Consider the following 21,665-nt stretch of genomic DNA (forward strand, 5'->3'; position numbering starts at 1 on the left):
ATTTACATGGTTTAGGTCAACTCATTTTCAGCAGGTTAAAGACTCAGAAGCTGGAAACTCTAGGCCAGTGTGAGCCTGCTCTGTCATGACTAGGATACAGTTTGTGTCTTTCTGTTGGATAAAGGAGACATTTACACAGCAGGGAGAGAGGCATCAATGAAAACTTCAGAAAGCATAAAGAAGCCTAATTCAGATTCAATTCATATGGTCACCAACACTTCCTTTAGGGACAAGGGCATCTTTAACACAGGAGAAGAGGAAAGATAAGTATGTTTCAACTGGCAAAAGGTGTGGGGAAAATGTATCACATACATCATACCTTTGTCACTTGGTCCTCCCACAGTGCAAGGATGGGGACAAGGTGGTCCTTGACACTCCTTCCAAGCCTACACGACCTTTTGCTGCTGACTAAAACAAAAAAACAGTGAGCAAATGCTGATGCTCCCACCACCTTCTAGTAAAAGGAAAAGCAATTTCCAGTCATCATTTGTAGAGGAGAATGACATTCTGCTGAAAACCAGGAAGTTCTCAGAGACCCCTCACTTCCACAGCAGAAGTTGAGGACACCTGGAAATTCCCAGCTGGCTGCCAGGACAGAGAGCCGTGCGCCAACAAGCTTGTTACCAATGCTGTCCTAGAACAAGAGACCAGAGAACTGAGAGAACTCATGCTTTAATAGACACTGAAATCACAAAGGAAGAAGGCCAAATGCCTCAGCAATTTCAATAAAAATATGAAAATCTTTTTACATGGTAAATTTCATAATATAAAAAGTTTAATGCTGTCTGGAAACAGAGTTTTAATTTACAAAAATGTCCGTATAGGCCAAACATGGCTAACACTGCATACATGGAGAGCAAGTGCTAAAGGGCTGCTGCTTGGAAGAGTCTTTGCTGACAGTCCTCTGAGTTACCATCTTCAATGCTCTTTTGAAGAGTTCTGCAACCGAGGGGCGAAGTTTTCCATACGCATTTGCAGCCTTTCTGGACTGCACTGCAATGCAATGAACCCAAAATTGCTCAAATCCATTATTACCACCTAGCCTGAAACTACCAGTGTTTTCTATCAGATTCACAGATCTTCTGTGCACCTGAATCTGTTCTGCAACATGAAAGAGAACAAACTGTCACAGAACGAGTTTGACCTAACGAGAGGAAGTGCGGCCAAGACTGATGTACACAGGTATAGCACCCTTCTATGATTTTTTGCCTTATTTAAACAAGGTACGACTAAAAAGAAGGAAAACCAGTAGCAGGCCGGGGTTCAGGCTAACCAACAAAACCAAATTAAACGGGATTTTGTTCCATGAGATTGTTTACTGTTGCCCTTTAGTTTCAGCTACAGATAGACAATAAAATATCTGTAATCGGTATCTCACACAGTAAAACACATGGGATAAAACCAAACTAAAATACATTCCACGGCCCGGGGGAATCGTTGCATGTGGCAGGTTTAGTGTGAAAGTGGGTAATACCTAATTCTTATTGCTCACTGTATTAAGCAGTGTTGTCACTTGTACCATGCACAAATACAACAACGACAAATGCATTTAAACGCCACAGAAGGAATTCTAATATCAAACAGAGAACATGTGATTTTCATTTCCTGAATTTCTCCACATATTGGGCAAACCTGATAAAACTGCTTTTTCCTCACAAAGGGGTTGTTTCTCAGTTGGGGGTGGAGGAGTGAGGCACAAGGTGTGTGAAGTGTCTCCCAGACATAAGCAAGCATGCATGTTGACGGCTCTCATTAAGCCAATGGAAGTGCCCTGTGCCAAGCCCATGGAAATAAACTTCTCAAAGACTTGTTCTAGTGACACCCACCTTCCTTATTTATACAACATCAATTTCCCAAGTACTGAACATCTGACCCCTCCCTGCTTCTAACGCATCCCTCCCCTTAAAAAATAAACCACAACGGAAGAACCACCACCCCCCACCCCAAGTTAGCTCTTTCTGAAAACTTTAAGCCAGTATGAAACCTACTGGCAGCATGAAAAAGGGTTGTACCAAAATGACAATATAGAATTTCCACAGATTAAAGAGCCTTTAGCTACGGATGTAAACTACAGTAAAGAGGCTTATTTCCGGCATGTTATGCAGCACTACAGGGAGTATTTGCTGTTGCTATACATAAAAAGCTGCCCACTTCCATCCTGGGTGTTCCTGGGATGTCGTTCTAAGTTATGCTGGTCAGAAACAGAGCAAGTCACACAGAGTCCCTCAGCAGTCGTGTGACCACAGCAAGCTGCACGATCAGCAGCCACCATCGACCTGATGTGTCGGTGCTGTACTGACTCATTTTGGCCCACTATTCTAATGTTCCCCACCTAACGATGGAAAGACAGTATCTAGCACCAAACCATCTCAGAAAGATGCAGTATACAGACAAGTAACTTGAATCGTATAAACTGAATGGATTTAGTCAACTTTTTTTTTTTTTTGCTACATTGCATAATATGAGTAAATGAATAACTACTCTTTTTGTCTTTCTGCACTGAAACTTTTGTGACCATCCATCTCTCGTTAGCTGACTGTAACTACACAGTCTGATGTTCTTTGCCCTCAGCGCTTGTGTTCGTTTTTTGCAATAGCAAAAAGGAAATCATTCTCTCAACATCAGTGGCTTCCAGAATATACTCAAAGCAAGCATTTCGTACGTGCACCATGATTAAGTAGAACCTAAGTAATTTTACATCATGGTATCAGAATTGAATCCTCTGTCCTGCTATCACGCTTTTCTTCTGAGATCCCCCCAAGATCACAAATACTCAGGTCCACATTTTCAAGAAGAGCATCCAGACGTGATAAGTGCAACAATTACCTGCATCAGCAATGATCCCCTCACTAGTTTGGAGATCTGACTGCACTCACCATTCAGGTAGTCAGCTGCAAGACTGAAAGTTGGCTTAAGATCCCTCTAAAACTCAGGGCCTTATTAATAAGCCTCACAACACCTCCGTGAGGTAGGTAGGTAAGTTTTACTATCCCCATGTATATAGACAGGGAAGATGAGGCACAGAGAGGTGAAGTGATGAGCCTTCAGTCACTTGACAAATGTTGGGAGTGCATAATAGAAACCAAAAGCCTTGGTGATCCAGTGCTCCGACTTCATAGCACGCAGCCTGTGAAATACTCTGCTTGGATCTAAGTGCACAGTGTGGCTGAGTTCATGTCCACAGTTTTCAGTGCATGTAAATTATCATTTTGATTCTGATTACGTCACTACGTTTAATGGTCACTTAAAAAAAAGAATAGCCTCCAACTTGATTCACAGCACCTAAATGCCACCTAGCCTAGGAAAGCTTTCTGTCCTTCCCACATCACCCCTGGGGTGCTCTCTTTTTCCAAAAGGTGCACAGGTTCTGCACACAGCTGGTCTGCACGTTCCCTCACGTGTGTGTCCTGACTGCACAGTGACAGAAACGTATCCTGCCTGTGTACACTGGTGTACTTGCTCCTGAAGAAACTTGTCTCCACAGCAGGGGAAGGTTCTGCAGATGGGCCCACGATGAGCTACTTGCAAACGTTTAGTAGGATCAGAGAAGGATTTACTTGGATAACTTCTAAACCACATACACTGATGTCACATTCCTGCCAATGTGGAACTACAAAACAATATTATGAGCCTCACTGTCTGTACACACTCAGCAGACAGAAGACATCTGTACTGCCCAAATACCTGCCAAGATGAAAATTTCACCATCGTAACATTGTGTGCCAGAAAGATCAGAGCGTTGATAACACAGAGCTCATCTCTCTGACACACTCACTACCTCATGCTGAGGCTCACCTTCTCCGTTATACCCAAACATTCTTTGGGAGCAGCTCAACCAGCAGAAAGTCACCTGAGAGGTTTCCCTCCAGACAGAAGTTACCTGGGATGCAGGTTTTAGAACGGGGCATCTCTCTCCTCTTGTCTTTGTGTCACTGTTTATATCAATGAAAAGAGAACTGCTATGGAGTTGCAGTGTCAGCAATTTCTTGTGTTTTGCTAACAACTTACTGGAGGTACCTAGAGGTGTGTTATCTCCTCCTCTCTGCCAGCCTTTAAACCAACCAGAGAAACGGCTTGTAATGCTGCAAGCAGAAACCTGTGCATGCTTTATGGAAGTTCTGCCTCCTCTCTTCTCTCTCCAATCCCTGATATGTATAATTTCTGTATAAAAAGCCAGCTGTAAAACCTCCTATTAGGATAAAAAATACAAGGTGGTGGCTTAAAATCTAACATTTTTTGAACAGAAAGAGATTCGCTGGACCGGTTGCAGCAAAAACGGAACGCTACATAGAACCTGTGAAGCAAGTCTGGCCAAAGACCTGATAACAGAAGCTAAAACCCATTTGTGTGAGGCCCAGGTTCCTACACAGGGACAGCAAGGGCCAATCTGTTGCATTTCTGTATATTGACAAAAGTATGACCATGGCTTCTTAGATAATATTCTGTGGTTCTGTATCGATAAAGGCAAGTGGGCAGAAGCAAATACTTTAACAAGACTTTAAGTCATCGGTTGGTACTCGAGACATTTCAACATTTGGAGGATGGAAAAAATCTTCCTGGTGACAAGAATTTATAACCATTCCCAGACGGCAGCCTCATGGGGCGTACAGACCCTGCAGCGCTACTGGGAGGTGGAGGGTGAGCTGATGTCACTGCATTTGTAGTTTCAGGGTGTCTGTGTCCATTAGGAGGGTTCTTTTGTGGAGAAGCAAGGTGTTGCTCAATAGACAGGTCCTTTAGTTCCAGCTTTTCTGCGCTTTCTTCTTTGCTGTGCCGTGGAGACAAATTTAGCAAGCTGAGGACATCTTTCTTAGAAGTCATTGTTCCAGGTGCTCCTCGGAGAATCTTTATTGGGCCACTGGAGTGCTGGGGGGTGTTTTGCCAGAACATCTTTAAGTTGTGAATCGCTTGCACTTTTTCATCAATGGCAGCCATTTTTAGTTTGTCTATGTCTGGGGCATCAGCTGGGCTAGAGCGAGCAGAACCGGTGGAGGAGTAAGAAAGAGCTGGAGATGGAGTGCTGCCAGCAGGAGACTGATGCCCTGAACTCGGGGAGATATTTCTGGGTGATTTAGAAATATGAGCACTGTAAGGAGAGCTGGGGTACTTGAGCTTAAAGTGTGGCTGCTCAGTTAAGGACCCGTGTGAATCACAGCTTGGAGATGGCTGCCCACTGTACTGGCCTGTGCCTTCTTTGTTTGACATCTCCGATGCTGTGGGGCTATTATAGCCAGAACTCACTTTCTGAAGGGATGAACTCCTTGTTGGAGGCTTTGGTTTAATTGCAAGAGGTGAAGACTGATTTTTCTGACTCGAGCTGATTGGCCTGCTGAACGCACTGGTCTCTGATGATTTGAATGCAGACATACCTGCTGGTGTGGGAGCTGCATCATCGGAATTTTTGCTCTTACTTATTTGACTGCTGCTTCTCTGAAGACGTTCAACAGCAATGAGGTGACTCTGAGTTTCTTCCAGGATTTTTTGAGCCAACTCTTGAGGATCAAGCTTTGGATTACTGTCCTCTTGGGATTTGACAGTGCTGTCAGTCTCAGTACTAGACTGGTCAGATTCCCCAGTATCAGAACTTGCAAGTTTTCCAACTTTCTGGAAAGGTGAGTTTGGGCTGGGAATAAGAGTCATTTTAACAGGAGAATTTGGAGTACTTATGCTCCCTTTGGAACTGACAGGCTCTTTAACACCACCAGTTTGACCAGCTTTGGGCTGCTTGTGATCAGGGGAAAATCTTGTTTTTACATTTTCCTGGTAACTGGCCAAAGGCTCATTGCTGATTATAGAAAAACCTTCATATTCTTCTTCATCTTTGCTGGCTACCACGCTGGTTTGTGGAGACAACTGGCTCTGCACTGCAGACCTATGTGGATAGATGTTCTTGGGCCTCTCATAGTCCTGGCGTCCTCTGTGTCCCACGCCATCCGGCATGCTCTCTGGCTTGGAAACAAAACTCATGGAAGAGGCAATGGAGCTCAGGCTATACACAGAAATGGCATCTGATGCGATGCCATCCGGACAAGTAGGAGAGAATGGTGGGTTTTGGTACTGTGGTACAGGGTTGGAAATAGACTGAGCAGAAGCCAGTGACTCTAGTGATGAGGAACTGTCCAGGCTAAGGCGCTTAGGCAGCTCTGTAGAATCTAAAAAAGAATTTAAAAAAGTACAAGCGTGCCCTTAGATACACAGTAATAGTAAACCAAATCAGGCAATGTGCTTATCAGAACTAAGAGAAAATGCTATAAAACATGCACTGCATTACTTAAAAGAAAAAACCACAAGCACAACAACAAACCAAACAACCTATTACATAGGTGAGAAAAATAATGAGCACAGGTCAGGAAACGTATGGACGAGGGCCTCAGACCAAGTATCCTAAGGGAAAACTTTGGGAATTCACCAACTGATTAGGATTTTATATCTCAAAATCTTCCAGCTGCTGGTGTGTATTCCTAACTTTGTCTTCAGGCAAATCTGAACGCTGTTTTTAACATTAAAAAACCGTCTGCTGCACTTGTTAAGTGATGCATGGCCTGTGGTGCATGTATGATGATGAATGTGTGATGTCTGCAAAAGGAACGACTGTGAGATTTCAATGGAATTGATTTTGATCAAATCATCAGATAGTATACGAGCAAAAACTACTCTAAGTAGCTTTACCAAAAAGTGCCAGCAAGGACTGTAGAGCAAAGTGCATGGTCCTTCTATTAGCTTGCTTCCCAGTTTTCAGAATCACCTCCTCTTGCCCCACTTCACAAAGGTCAAAACCTGTAGCAGAACAAGGAGCAAAAAGTCACAATTCATGAAAAGATCCTATGTTCTAAACAAGCATCATCTTGTTTTTAGCACACACAGAACAAAGAGACATTAAATGCAATGCCCTGGAATGACATCTCTTCATCTGCAATATCTGGTTTGCTTTTATTACTATTTATCAGATCTTCACAAGAGCACTATGGAGTTGGGCTGTGAACACTTGTACATACACAAAGCACACCAGTCCAAACTGATAGACAAAACACACTGCTCAGTATTTTAGCTGCAAATTATATGGAATTATTCCAACCCAGGCCATTCTGTGATTCTGTGAAGAACAAAGACCATGGAGTTTACCAAACAAGGCCTGGGCAGCAGGAAGCATAAATGTGAGGGACAAGCAATGCCTGGCTTTTACAAGCTCTTCAGGCTTCTTGGACATCTCTTTCCACCATGTTGCCTCTTTCCTGCAGTGTCCTTCCCCTAAGCCTTTGCAGGTCCAAGTCAGAATAAAACCTAGTTAGATATTTAGTTCTTACCTATCTTTTCTGCAGGATGCAGATCCTGGTACATACTATCCTGGCCTATTGCACAGGTTGCCCAGCCAAAGGAATGACTGGTTCACTTTCAGGTAGGAAGTCAGAAGCAAACTCACAAGTATGCATTATGGACAATAGGAGAACCAGATTCTGAAATTAAAACAGCACCGATTTGCTCTAAACCCTGAAATCCACCTTCTGTTGACTCAGGAGATGTTCTGGTGCATGACAAAAAAAGCTGTTTATCACTGACCAATCTGTAAATGGGAGCTTGGTGCATGTGAACTGGCCGTGCAATACTGAGCAGTCAAGGAACATATCCAGAGATGCAGAGACCAAAGAGAACCCAGACAAACAAATCTACAGCTGTGAGCCTCATCGCTACTTCAAGCCACCGTATGAGACACCAGCACTAGCTTCAGAAAGATAAGGAAAGAAGTGTTTTCCTACCTAGAGCTGCCAGAAACTCATGACAGCCAGGAAGCCTCCAGAGTTGGACACTGATAGAAACCTGGATTGGTGCAGAGGAGAAATCCTGTTCCTTCTCGCCTGCCTGAAGTTGAACCAGGACTTGATGTAGCTGAAAATAACACAAACATTATCCATTCCTTAGAAATCAAATCACTGCTTTTCTGACAGTCACACCTAAGGAAATGCATGCTGAGAGCCCCTCACCAATACACTCATACACTTAGCTGCTGCTCCTGAACAGAACAGTGAGATGAAAGATCTGAGCAGAGAGAACAGTCCAGGGACAGCAATTATGGACACACTTGATCAGCAGCACATCAAGGGACAGAACAAGGGGGAGGGCTGGGGTGTGGTCAGTGGAAATTGAGTAAGGAGGAAGCACAGCAGGAATGCATGGGAAGTGAAAGCAAAGGGGCTACTCACAGACATTTGCTAAAGCCCGTACCATGACTGAGCAATACGCCTTAAATGAAACCCAGAAAACTCATTCTCAGCATTTAACTGGGCAGAATGAGTCACATGAAGCTATGGAAGACTTTCCTAATATCTCTGTGGCCTTCCAGGAGTGAATTTACTCAACACTGCCCAAAGGACAGGAGTAGCAAAATTGAGAAAAAAAAAATGTGTTTATGAAGATCTGACACAAGTTAAGGTGCCAAGGCCTCAAAAACACAGCCAGGGAAGGAAGGATGGAAAATCATTAAATGGGGACCAGATACCTCAGGACCACCCATCTCTTCCAACCCACAAAAGCTTACACAGTCTTTTTCCACATTAGCACCATGGGGCAAATTCCAGGCCTGAAAGCAGGGTGAAGATGGTACCCTGCAGCTCAGGGAAATGGCTCTGCAGCAACCAAGGCTTTAATCCTGCACAGCAGTGTCATTCCCCTGTGCATGTAATATACTCACCATTCCCACCACATTTTTAACAGCCTTCAGGCAGCAGATAACAGAGAAGGAAAAGAGAGGAGAAAAGAACACAGGTTACTCTGTGCTACAAAATGCCTGTGACAGGGAGCCCTGCAGTGCAGCGACACATCCACATGCAAACAAGCATCCTGACTGCAGGATGCTCTATTCTGAGAAAGAAGGGAGCAATGGAAATGGCTTGAGCTGTGAATCAGGAGCCCAGCAGTGTAGGAAGTGGCAGCTGGAATCTGGGAATGCCCAGCTCACTGCAGTCAGCTCAGACAGAAGGCAGGCAGACACCCAGGCCAACCCACATTCTGGCAGAAGGCTGAACATAAAACAAGCCCTTCCATCCTTTTATCTGGTATATATTATTGGCATTTAAAACAATCATCAATCCCTATATATTCCTTGCATATGTAGTAGCACCAAAGTTCGTACTTTTGTGGCTCCTGCCTTCCAGTTTATGCTAAAGATAAGCACTTTCTATCCAGAGCAAGAAATTAGACTGCCCACCTCACTGTTTCACTAACACCAAGAGCACCTGCTCCCGTCCAACACCAATTACTGGAAAGACACAGATAAAAGCAACAGCTATTGACTGAACTGAAAGTGTTCACGCTTCAGTTCTATGCAAAGTCTTGTCTCCTTTGGGACAGGCTGCGCCTTTGCTGCTCACCAACTGAAGTTCTGAGAAGAAGGAGGCAAGGCCAGCAAGTAGCAGCAGAAGTTGTGAGAGTTCAGCTGAAAAATCCTGAACTTACAACTAAGTAGGTTACTGTGCAAAAGGAAATTCTGCCTATGGTTTGGGCTACTCAAGAACATTTGCAGAAGCGATGCAATATTCCTGCCAGTCTGAATATTCTTCCCTGGGTGATTTAACTGTCTGAGACAAGAAGACAATCGTGAAGTAATCTCATGGACAATCAAACATACAGATCTACTACGATGTTGTCCTCATCACATCCCATTTACAGCAAGCCTCCCTCTGGTGGTAAGGAGGAAAAAATAACCCTTCACAATAGAAGTCTCAGGCACTAACAAAAGAGCCAAAGCAAGAAAGCAAAATATCACAAAGCCATCAGAAATATCCCTTGTGCTACTGTAACTTGTGACAAGAAACTATTTCCTTGAAGCAGACATAGTCTACCTGACCTACAAAGCAGCTTCTTAATGGATAACTACAAAGCTGGAGTTGTTATTTTGTATTCTGTGCAGACAAACTCAACACCACAGTGTGAATGAGAGCCCTCTAGAACCACACAGAGATAATCCCAGCTACTTTCCGTGGTACTTCCCCATAACATCTTTGCATGGTGAAAGGGGGAAATAGTCTGCTGTTCACCTGTTCACAACGTGTAGTGTGTTCATTTACTCAAGCAAGCAAATGATCACAATAAACCTTATTTGAGGAGCCATTGGGATAGTAAGAAACATGTAAGGGAAAGCTAGCCAGGCTGGTGGCACAGTGAAGTTAGGTTCTTCTAGGCATGCTACAAAAACAGGGAAAAGGGAAGAGTGTGAAGGAGGTGGGGAGGATTGGGGCACAGGGGAGCACCATGGCCACAGGTTGGCACTATGTCTCTCTCTTAAATTAGGTGAATTCTTGCAGCAGAGCTATGACTACTCAAATCAGAAAAAAAACATTGGCTCAATAAGTTCTAAGATCCTGGCATCACCCAAAGTCAGGTATTCTCTGCGTTGTTGGTAACTACAGGGTACAAAATCAGCCAACACAGGCCCTGGATAGGATACAGATGTTTGGTCTGGATGGGCCAAAAAGTAGTGCTTCTACCACTCATTTTCCACATTTTGCTTCTCCCTCACTGTACAGTAAGTATTATGCTTTCACTTTCACTGATCTGTGAGATCCAAGGCCATGCAACCCAGTAATATGCTTTTTCTTTTCTCCACACACCCTTTCTTTCAGACAAACAGGGAAATACAGAGTTTCGGCCTCCGAGGCTGATAAACCACAGCGCAAACCACTCTGTGTGTTTCTGAATTTACTGACCTGGAATGAACCATTTGGAAACTGGTACTGGAGAAAAACCTCCAACTTACCCTGTTGATGAGCTGTTCTCCTGTTTCTGAAGCTGTGATAAGTTTACAAAGTGCCTGAAGTGCAGGGTTAGGCAAACCTGGAAAATACCAGCAAAAACAGATTGTTCAGTACCTGCTTATTGTCTGCTAAGAATGTAGCAACCTGAACAGGACGTAACTCCAGCTAATTCTTAGAACTCTCTCCCCAACTGAATCATTCTGGAAACAGCAGCAATTTCCAGAAAATGTTTTTCCCAACCTTGCATCTGATTATAAAAGAAGGGGAGAGATATCTTACTTCTCAAATACTGGACCCAGGAGTAAATGATTTCAATCTACAACAGTTTCAGTTAACATTTACTTCTAGAACCTCTATTCTGTTAAATGCTTTCACTTCATTATTGTAGAAACCTAGACCAGCAGCATCATTCTGCAGGCTTACACCAAAGAAAGGCAGGAAAAGGCAAATGTCTGCTTAGACATAAGAGAACAGAGCCTGCAGCTGGCCTGCTTCTTACCTAGGAGTGACTGTATGGTGCTGCTGCACTGCTGCAGTCGTTCACCAGGGTCGGAGGTGGGGAAGAACACTGCTGCTGGCAGGCCGCTGGCTGGAGGGTCCAAGCGAAACCCCACTGCTGTGAGCAGTGCCTGCCAGCCTGGGATACCTCCAACTTTATTCTCCACGCTTTGCTGGGAAGTATACATGGAGTTGTGCTGCCCATTCTGGATTCGCTGCAATGATTTCTCCACCTGTGAGGAAAATACAGAGTTAGCTCACTATAGAAGAGATTTTTATTAACAACATCATTTTACACAGTAAAGAGGCAGGAACAAAGGGCTGAGGGACAGCAAGGCTGGTGATGAACCTGTCACACATAGAAGACTAAGTGCTCCTGAAAACAGAGGTTCAAGCAGCTCAGCACCCACAGCTTTAAAATAACTGTGACTAGCAACACTGTGCTCTGGGACTGGGTAAATGAATGCCACAGGAACGAAGTACCAGCCTGATTGTGACTATTTCCAATAAGTGAGCAGCGGCATCTGTCTGCTCAAGATGACTCACTCTCAGGTTCCAGCCTCTTAAGTACACTGTTCGTTACCAGGCAAGAGCGTGCAGAGCTATATGGTAAGGAGTAACAAGAGGAAAGTGGCCACAAAAACCCAGTAAGTGGAATGACTAGCAATGTTCATGAGTTTCCATCCTCTCATGGATACTCCACATTCCTGTGGGACTACAGAAGACATACTGGGAAAATAAAAAAAGAAAATAAAAGCACTACAAGAGTGTCCTCATCATCTGGCAGCTTGACCTCCACCCTGGCACTCCCCACAGCAGGCTACTGGTACATGTGGGAACAGAAGTGTCTCTCATCTCCAAGTCTGCCCACAGACCTCAGTCACTAGCTCTGCACCCCTGTGACTGCTCTCTTGCAATGTCCATAGCAATTTTCCTTGTCAAAACAATTAACCCCAACGATAATCTCATTTTTAAAGCATATCCCCAATTCAACAGCTTATGCAAACCAGATGGGACTGGGAAAGATTCTTGTCATGACACAACAGAGGACTTCATATCTACTCTGGAGACTCCTTTAGGTATCCCATTCTTCTTACACTGACTGGTTTAGCAAGGTAATGACTTACGGTATGAAAGAAGGCTTGAAGGTTCATATCCAAGTGTGACCTATTACACATCAGGGTGCTTCTCCTCCCATTCTTCATTCAAAGATTCATCTCTCTACGACACAGACTGCAAGCCCCCCTCCCATGCCTGCCAGGTGCTGCAGCATTGCCTCCCTTACCAGATGGAGCAGGACACGCAGGGCATCCCGTGCCCTTTCGGGATGCTGCAGAATCTCAGTCAGGGCCTGTCCTACCAGTGAAGAGGGGCTGTTCAGCTTCATATCGCTCCCAATAAGCATGAAGCCTGCAGGGTTCAGAAGAAGAGACTTACTGAAAATTGAGTCAAGCTGAGACAGAAATGAGACAGACTGAGAACCTCTGTTACTGGAAACATGCAGAACAGAAGCAGATAACTTCTCCCTGCTCAGACTAATGACATAATGTTTTATTGCACCCTGCATGATTACTGTCCACTCGCTGCCCAGTTCTATGAGACTGAATTTCCAGAAAGCTTCTGGATGCTTACTTGTCATCCTCTGCTAACTCAATACTGTTTTCCTGCTCAAACAAGTGGAATAACACTGTCTTTTGGTTAAGTGCTCCCCTACAAATCTCAAACACGTACTGAATGAGTGGTATTGCACATTATTTCTTTGTAGTCATGGAACAATTGTGATGAAACACTTCACCTTGCAATTGCTCTGGATTATATTAAATCCACAACCCATTTACTATACAGCAAAATACCAACATTTCTCCCTGATACTGACATTCAGCCACGCTCAGATGAATTAGGGCCTGAAACACGGGCTGAGTTCTGTGTGAGCGCAGGGAACGTGCTGCTCTCAGCTACCTGCTAGCACCAATTCTTTCTTAATTCAAACTCTCTGGCATAAGAACCCTTTCTAAAACTCACAGATTATCACAAGACAGATTCCTCCTACCTGCCCAGTTGGATGGATGGGAGAACTGCTTGCTGCTCTGTACAGTCTTCATTGCTTCACCAAGGGCTGCGCTGGCTTTCATCCCATTTAAGAGGGAGGAATAGAAGGCGTGTACAAACATTTTGGATGCAGCCACTGGAACAGGCCACAGGGACACTAGGACACACTGAGCCCCAGCAGCCAGGAATGCTCTTGTCAAGCCAATGACTCCATCAGCAGTGACTTTGCTGTTGGATTCTTGGTAAGAGCCAAGAACCACTAATTTTACAGGAAGCCGCAGATCCAAGACATCAGCTGCAGTCAGCAGAAACTCCTGGAGAGGAGGACAGTCTGAGATGCTCTCCACATCACTGGCATCATCCTGCATGCGAAGGGATTCTGGAATTGTGTAGGGGTTCCCAAATGAACTCTTGCTGCTGGCTGGATTGCTGTCAGTGTTGGGTGTCAGGACCAAAGCAGCAAGCTTCCAGGAGACGTGGGTTGCAAAATGGACACACTCTGCCTGAGTGAGGGCACTCATGACTCTCTCTTTTGTTGCTGCACTGCCAACTAAGGGTTGGCAGCCAAGTAACTCTGATACCATATATGCTTCCTCTTCTGCAGAAGGCATAGGTCCCCACAGCCACCTATCCATAACTGCTGAAGGGAGCTTGGGATTTCCTATGACAGCTGCCATTGAGGTAGAACTGGAGTAAGCAGAAGTATTCTTCTTTCCATGGGACTATATGGAGAGAAAAAGAAAGCATAAACTGGGCTCAGAGATCTGTCTGTTGAGGTGTTGCTAGTAAAGCAATCTGTCTCCTTGGTTATAAACAGAAGTTTGGACATTGTAATTATTAAAGAAAGCTCTGTATTTCATTAGTTTTTTCCATTTAAATATTCCAAGGAATATCTCCACTTTAGGACTGTCAGGATTTCTATCTCCGCTTCTTGGTTTAACATATAGATTAAAACAGAAAGGAATATATATAGCCCAGGTCATCCTGAAGGGCTGTAGGAGAGCTAAACATACAAAGAAGATCCCAGCTTCCCACTTTAAGGGAGGATTATTTGTAAACACCCACTACCTGGTTTCTAGCACCCGTATTTCAAGGATTAGCAGATCCACTGCCAACAGCATGGCACTGTGTGCAACTGATTACTAGGGCCTGATACTGACCAGAAATCCTTAATGCCCACATGAGTAACAGAGAAAATATTCAGACCTTTTTGCTGTTCCAGTGATTGCATTTAAGCCAATGCAAGGCAAGACATGCAGCGCTAACACTGCTCAGCAAAAGAGATGTGACTTAAGATATTCTCCCTGGAGACACAGGCCTTAGAAAAGCTGACAGTGTTTGCCATGCATCAGCATGAAGATATTTCGGAGATTTGCCAGAGGTATCGGCTTTGACTTATGGCTTCACTGTCATGAGACATCAATGTCCTCCACACAGAAACCTGAGAAGCAGGGAAACGTAACTAGGAATGTGATAAGGCAGCTAATTCACCAAGGAAGCTCAGCATGTATCACGAACACCTACATTTCTGCAGTTTGCCCACAACCCAGGATATGCTGCCCTTCCAAGGAGGATATCCGATTCCCCTCGTACTTCCTGGCATATCTGGTGCTGTGATTCTATACTGCAGAAACTATACCAGAATACTTTGCATGCTCATCTGCCCTGGGAGTGCTGCAGGAAGGTGGCACATTTACCATTTCTATTGTGCAGGAGGACAGAGCTGCTGCTATTCCTGCACACATAGGAACTTATACCTCGGGGGAGAGGTTCTGTGAGAGGGAGGTTTTAAAACGCAGTGTCAGACCTTGGAGCTGGGATTCAGCGACTGGATGGACGGTACTGCAATGAGGCTGAAGCGCTCATAGAGGTACTCGTTGGAGGAACTGCCCTTCAGGAGAGCAAAAGGAATGAGGTACAGTTCTCCCTCCAGAACCAAGATCAACTGGCGGTGACGGCCAACGGGCCCACTGGAATGCATCAAGCCCTGAAAAGCAAAGACATAGAATTAGTATGGTCCGAAGAAGTCTCAAGGATTTGGATGCAAACTGTCATTACATTTCTAGGCAATCGTCCACCTTTAAGGCAGAGAAGCAGCATTACTTAGTCCTGGTAAATAAATTATTTCTTTGAAGATGAAAGCTTCAGCACAGGCTTAGGTGAGAGTCAGCCCTCCTTCCGACACAGCTTCGGAGCTAACAGTTCAGCCTCTGCTGCTCTGTTCCCCTCTAGGCTGCTCCATGTTCCCAGAGACAAGATCACTTTGCAGTGTGTGCTGCAGGATGGAGACAAGGATCTAACATTTGGACTGTCGTTCGTATGAGAATTTTGATTTTAAATGATTTAATCTCCATCAGATGCAGCAACTATCTGTTTTGACATCAGAAAAACAGCTACTCGGGCTCTTCTGATCTAGAAATTCAGGGGCTTCAACAGAACAGGAAGCATATTTTCAAACAAGCAGCATTTCATGAATAATAACCTCACAAAACCTCTGTGGATCTAGTTAGATTCTTTTTGGAAGAAATATCACTCATGTTCTAACACTCTTCTGCTATTTATCAGATGTTAATCCGTTTGAAATCCGCGCTTTAGAGCAAAGTTATTTCAGCTCAGCTCCCATTTAAGAGAAGACAGAATAATCTTCTTTATTTTGTTATCAGCAGTGAGCTACTACCACAAATGGAAACACAAACTTTTAAAACATGGCATGGATGAATAAGATTAGGAAATCCTGAAGTGTGTGCACACTGAATAATCACCATCCAACAAAAAAAAAAGACTATTGTGCAGTTTGAGGGTGAATGTTACTACTTATATCAGTATGCACCCTGGTCCTAACACGATTCCTCCCTCCACTTTGCTCAGGGTCTAGCTGGAGCAGATTTCCAGACTGCACCGTGATGCACTGATAGCTAAGGATTAATTTGAGATACATTGACCCCATCTCACCACCAATCAGAGAATAACAGGAATTTGCAATTGGTCTCAAGCTTCAGCTCTCAGGCAGCAGCAAAGATGAATGAACATTATTAAGAAACAGAAGTTTCAGTCAGGTGATTTCCCCCCAAAAGGAGTTGGGAGTGAGTCAGAAATGCCAAAAAACGTCAGCTACACCAGAGAGTGTCAAACAGTAGGAAGCTGAAGAGAGACAATGAGGTGTTTTCAATGTCTTTTTGGCTTTCAAAGAGGGAAAAAAAACTGCTGAAAGATGAGAAAAATTTCATTTTAAAGGAATTAAGAACAGCTATTGACCTCTTGTTGTACCTCCTTCCCTCCTTACAGCTCTTGAGCTCGTCCTGCCCACAGACTGGAGAAGAGGATGCAGGGCCATCCCTGACACGCAGCAGCCTCAGGAGCCATCCTGTGAACCATGTCTGCTCCAGCCTGACACGCTGTTTACAACACCAGCAGCCCCAAGGGATGCTTGCCCAGCACTGGCTGTCTGTGCTGAACCAGGATGCGTGCTCTGCAGCTAAATCCACCAGCTCCCATTCAGCCTTGCCACTTTTTGCAGAGCCCAAGCTGACAAGCAGTAGCTTCCCACCAGGGAGCTGTTTTCCAGAAATGTTTGTTTGCTTTTTATTTTTATTTTTAATAAGTACTCCATTTTACCTACTGCTCCAATTCTATTGGCAACAGAATCAGAGCACCTGAGCCAGAATGACATACACCTAGCAGAATTTTGAGTTTGCATGGTTTTTTTTCCATACTTTTAACAGTCTTTCACTCTTCCTTATGTATTTGTTCCTCGGTGAGTCTGCCAAGTTTGCCAATTAGGATTAGCAATCAGGGACACACTTCCTTCATCAAAAGCATTACACTTTGGCAGCTGAGTGGAAGTGATTCTTTGTTTTCCTCTCCCAGTATATTCAGTCTCATTTGGGAAGACCAAGCTGAAGGCATCATGCCTCAGAACAACCCCCGGGCTGGCCATTTCAGCTTTCCAAGTGACAGGGAGTTTCTGTAAGCAAATCTCTACATCTAGAAGCTTACTCCTTCCATGGGTCCTATCAGTAAGTCGTAGAGTGCTCGGAGAGGGGGTTTGGTGAAGGAAGCCTGCCTCCTTGGAAGAGAAGATGTTCCATCCTTAACAGGAGACACGGTACTGCTGAACAGACTGGTCATGCTCTGACTGCTCCTGTGGGATAGAGGCAAGAGAGAGGTTAGTTTCAGAGACCAGAGGTCCACAGTAGGTTGCACTGACTTCACAACACGAACAAAGAGCCAGTCCCAGTCTGTCCAAGCAGAGCACTGCACTCTGTAAGATGCTTCACACCAGGGTTTTATTCTCCCATTCAGCTTCACACCACAATGCACAATGACAGCAATGGCACAAGATCCTCTGGCACCTCCACCTGGTGCCAGGCCTCATCACACACCAGCAATCCGAGGAGCCTGAAATGGCGTGGGTACAAAAAGTTATGGCCCCGAGGAGGAAATGAAGTTGCCCCAATCTGGTCTGTCTAATCCAGCAGCTGTGCTCCCCAGAAAGGTTATCCTTGGCATGGTGCCATGAACAACCATTTTATATGAAAAGGATAATTTTCCAGAAAGTTTTAACAGGTGGGCCCTTAAAAAAGAGGAAGGGGGGAAATGAGATGTTTTACAGTAATAGTACTACGAGGCCAGAAGTCAACCAGAGTCACCATTGGAGCTGTCTGGTAACGAAAACAACATCTCTGGCATAAAAGGCCACCCACGAGGGCCTCATTGTCCCCATGGGGCCAAAAGCACCTGATAGAGCATTCCTTGTAACCCCAGCCTACATCATGCTCTGATGCTGCTGCACAGAGAAAGCCTCCTTCCCTTCCTAATCTCCAGGAAGTGCAGCACTGTTCCAACTCTCAGATACTTTCCAGTGCCATGTGGTTTTGCCAATTTATATGACAGGAAAGCAGCTATAGCTTCCCGGACTCACGACCAACCCCTCACACCTCATCAGCACGTTAGGTGTGCTGTGGTTTAACCCAGCAGGCAGCAAAGCACCACACAGCCATTCACTCACTGCTTTACTCCAGTGGGATATTGGAGAGAATTAGAAAAAAAAACTAAGTAGAACTCTTGAGATGTGATAAAAACTATTTAAGATGGAAAAGGAAGAAAAAATAGTAATTGTGGTTTTATATATATGTATATTTATAAATCAAGTGATGCACAACATAACTGCTTCCCACCCACCAACCAATGCTCACCTGTACCTAAGCTGCAGCTGCTCTCCCTGAACAACTCCCCCTGTCTCTGTTCCTTGTCTCTGTTCCTCAGTTTTACCCCTTGCAGCACTGTGTTCTCCCCTCTAGAACCCTCTGCAGCAGCTGACTGAGCTGAGCACACTTTGCAGAGCAACGCTGTTTCCAGACTATCAAGCACAAGGCTTTAGAATCTGATCAGGAAATAAAAACTGTGCTATCCCAACCTGAAGGTTGGACCGGATGATCTCCAGAGGTCCCTCCCAGCCTACTGATTCTGTGATTGTCTGATGCTGTGGATCCTGTATGGCGGATTCCTCCACTATATTCCATCGAATACAGAAGCAGGGAATGGCAGGGGTATTCTGCTGCTTGCCCAGGAACCAGCCAGCAAGAAGAGCCCTGGTCCAAGCCCAACAGCTCCGACCTTCCCAGGGTGCAGCCATGTGCCAGCAGGTGGCACTCACAGCCCCGTCTTCCACCTTAAGCCACTTTCACTGACTAATTTATTGCAGGGGATAGGAGCTTGATTGCTCTAATGAGTAGAGCCCCCTTCACCTTATTTGCACAGCCAAGAAAACCTGGATTTATCCCTTCACCACTCAAATAGGATTTTTTATTAAAATAAAATCAAAGGAGTGTCATAAATCTTTCACATCCTTTGTGTGTGTGTACACAAAGGAGAGTGAGAAAATCCATAGTGGGAGGCTGACAGACATCTTTTGCAGCAGGCAGATCGAACCTGGAGCCCTCTCTCCCTTTCCTCCCAGAAGAGTACAAATGAACAGCTCTCCAGGGACCTGTACAGGGTCCACATCCCAGTGATTTCAATGTAATGAAAGAGACTTTGGAATTTTTCAGTCAAACACTTCTACAAAGCCCCAGCACTGGCTTCTGGGATGCTGCACAGTCGCAGGGCTGAGCACTTCAACCCTGCTTTTGCTGTGTTCCCTCCCCTGATTTCTGGAACAATAAATATCACTTGGAGTCTGCACAGACTGCACAGTGTAGCTTATTTACAACCCTTTGTACAAGGAAATGGTGATTTGCAGCAAGCAAAGCAAACAACAAACTGGGGCTCAGGAATGCCTGCATGTCAGTGTTAGCTCTGCTTCTTCCCTTTATCTTGAAGATGCAGAACAAAGCAGTGATCCCCTGAGAATCTCAGAGAATGGAAGAGAAAACCCTCATCACACAAGCCTTGAGCTAAGACTAATTCATCCTGTAAGCCTCTGAGGAACAAGCTTAGCAGAGGGTCAGTGTGGCTAGGCAAAGGCTGGAGTCAGAGTTTGTACTGCAGTCAGCACAGGTCTGCTCTTGTCTTGGCATCCATTAGGGCTCTGGACAAAATAAATTCCACTCGTGGCCTTGCAGAGCCATTCAGAATGGTTCAGTATAAGGCTTACTACTGCAGTGATCTGTCAGGCTTGGGACGAATGGACATCCAGACCTGGCAAGCCTGTCCAAAAAAACTCTTTCCAACAGATGCAGCCTCATGTCCAAATTCAGCACCTTGACACAGCCACAATACCAAGCTCTGTGAAGCTCCAGAAATGTTCAGATACGAGCAATCTGTGGATGCTTTCAAGCAGCCAAAGTTATCTCCAACACCCAGTAGTTGTTGCACATCGGTGCTCTATCAGTGACATCAGCAGCTCAACTGAAATCACTGCAGTGTCCCTGCAGTGCTCCTTTCTCCTTTGAAGTCCACTTCTCCTCAGAAGTTCCTTAATTTCAACTGCCAAACCCAAGTATTCTTTCTTTCTAAGCAGTGTTGCCAAAAGAAAAAAAAAAAATCATATTACTCTCTACTTAAAAGTCAGAATCACCAGGTTACCTGATAACAGCAGCCAGAAGGCACTCACCCAAACCAAGGGATTTCTTTCAGTCACCTGCTCATCACCAGAAATGGAGACAGGAAGGCTCCAAATAGTTCCAGCATCTCTTAGGGCCTCATTTTGCCATGGGTTCTTAACAGCACGTGCAATTCCTGTGCGTGAAAGAACTTGCACTGGCCTCATGCCATGCAAACTCCCTCGAGGATCCAAAACATGTGAGCACTGCATTCAGGCCCCACATAGGAATGCAAGGCCTGCCTTGGCAGCAGGAAAGGCAAACTCTTACTCTTGGCTCCAAGCAGGCCCTACTCCTCTTTGTGCCCTGCAGCACAGAAGCCAAGGCAAACAGAGCCCATACCTTCAAGCACTGTTTGTGAGCTACAGTGTTACTTACCATCATCCAAAGCACTACAGCAGCAACAATTCACTCACCACTGACCTCCAGCTGCATGACCTCATGGCAGTATTAGCTGGCAGAAAAACAATTACACAACAGAAGGGAGCTGGAGACTGAAGCTGGAAGATCACAGTTTATACTTTGCTAACTATTCAATTCTGTTGCTGACTCAAAGTCAGAGAGCTCACAGTTTCTCATCAGAGCTCTAGGCCAAGGCACAGAAATGCTGCCTGTTCCCTTTATCTTTCTTAACCTCTCTTCTATGCAGACCTTCATCATTGGTGGGGCATGCACACCCTGTAGGGTCTGTCTGTTTGAGTCTGAACTAGAAGTACTGATAGCTCACTATCACTGCAGTGGCATGACCAGATACATAAGTGGATTATAGGAAAAAAAAAGCAGCTCCCAGTTTCATGGGATGCTGTTACTCCAGCTCACAGGCTCCAGTGACTGCTCACTGCACTGCAGGCTGATTGTTTCTTTCTTTTCCAGCTGAGAAAGGTCTGGGGTACCCCGTGCTCACAATCCACGCTGGAGCACAGACCTAGCCAGAAACCCTCGGTTGCATCATGCAAGATCTCTCCATTATGGGAGTGGTGACACTGGAAAATTTCTGTTTTCAATTTTCATTTTGAATGCTTGCCTTCAACGGCAGTGTTGCAAAAGACTGAGACCTGAGCACACTGTAAGAGGTAGAAAATGAGTGGAGACTGCACAGCTAGTGCTAATTGTATGATTAGTTACAACCTGCAGAAACAAGTACTTCCACAAGAAGCGTATAAGCCAAGAGCTCCAAGTTCTCAGACAGCAGAGACAAAAACAGAGCTCCTCTGCAAGTGTTCAGCCAGTCAGAAATAGAACTTGTCCAGGAGAAGAGGAAATTAGAAGTGGCTGCCCCTCAGGACAGAGATGCCAGTTAACAATTGCTGACAAGTCCTCACTGGCT

The 21,665-nt window shown here is 44.9% G+C and overlaps 1 protein-coding gene across 1 annotated transcript in view; it reads right to left on the reverse strand.

Annotated features, from left to right (window-relative positions):
• Positions 1-656: 656 nt before the first annotated feature.
• TTC28 (tetratricopeptide repeat domain 28) overlaps positions 657-21,665 on the reverse strand; it is a gene marked incomplete at its 5' end in the record, with an annotated part of 57,132 nt that continues 36,123 nt past the window's right edge. Inside the window, 9 exons of the mRNA XM_019620928.1 lie at positions 657-6,152; positions 6,670-6,777; positions 7,755-7,884; positions 10,751-10,827; positions 11,248-11,479; positions 12,532-12,656; positions 13,297-14,017; positions 15,103-15,282; positions 17,292-17,436. Of these exons, the coding sequence (XP_019476473.1) occupies positions 4,528-6,152; positions 6,670-6,777; positions 7,755-7,884; positions 10,751-10,827; positions 11,248-11,479; positions 12,532-12,656; positions 13,297-14,017; positions 15,103-15,282; positions 17,292-17,436 (3,343 nt within the window). The remainder of the gene's footprint in view (positions 6,153-6,669; positions 6,778-7,754; positions 7,885-10,750; positions 10,828-11,247; positions 11,480-12,531; positions 12,657-13,296; positions 14,018-15,102; positions 15,283-17,291; positions 17,437-21,665) is intronic.

This window comes from Meleagris gallopavo, chromosome 17 (assembly GCF_000146605.3).
Source record: "Meleagris gallopavo isolate NT-WF06-2002-E0010 breed Aviagen turkey brand Nicholas breeding stock chromosome 17, Turkey_5.1, whole genome shotgun sequence".
Taxonomy (NCBI): domain Eukaryota; kingdom Metazoa; phylum Chordata; class Aves; order Galliformes; family Phasianidae; genus Meleagris; species Meleagris gallopavo.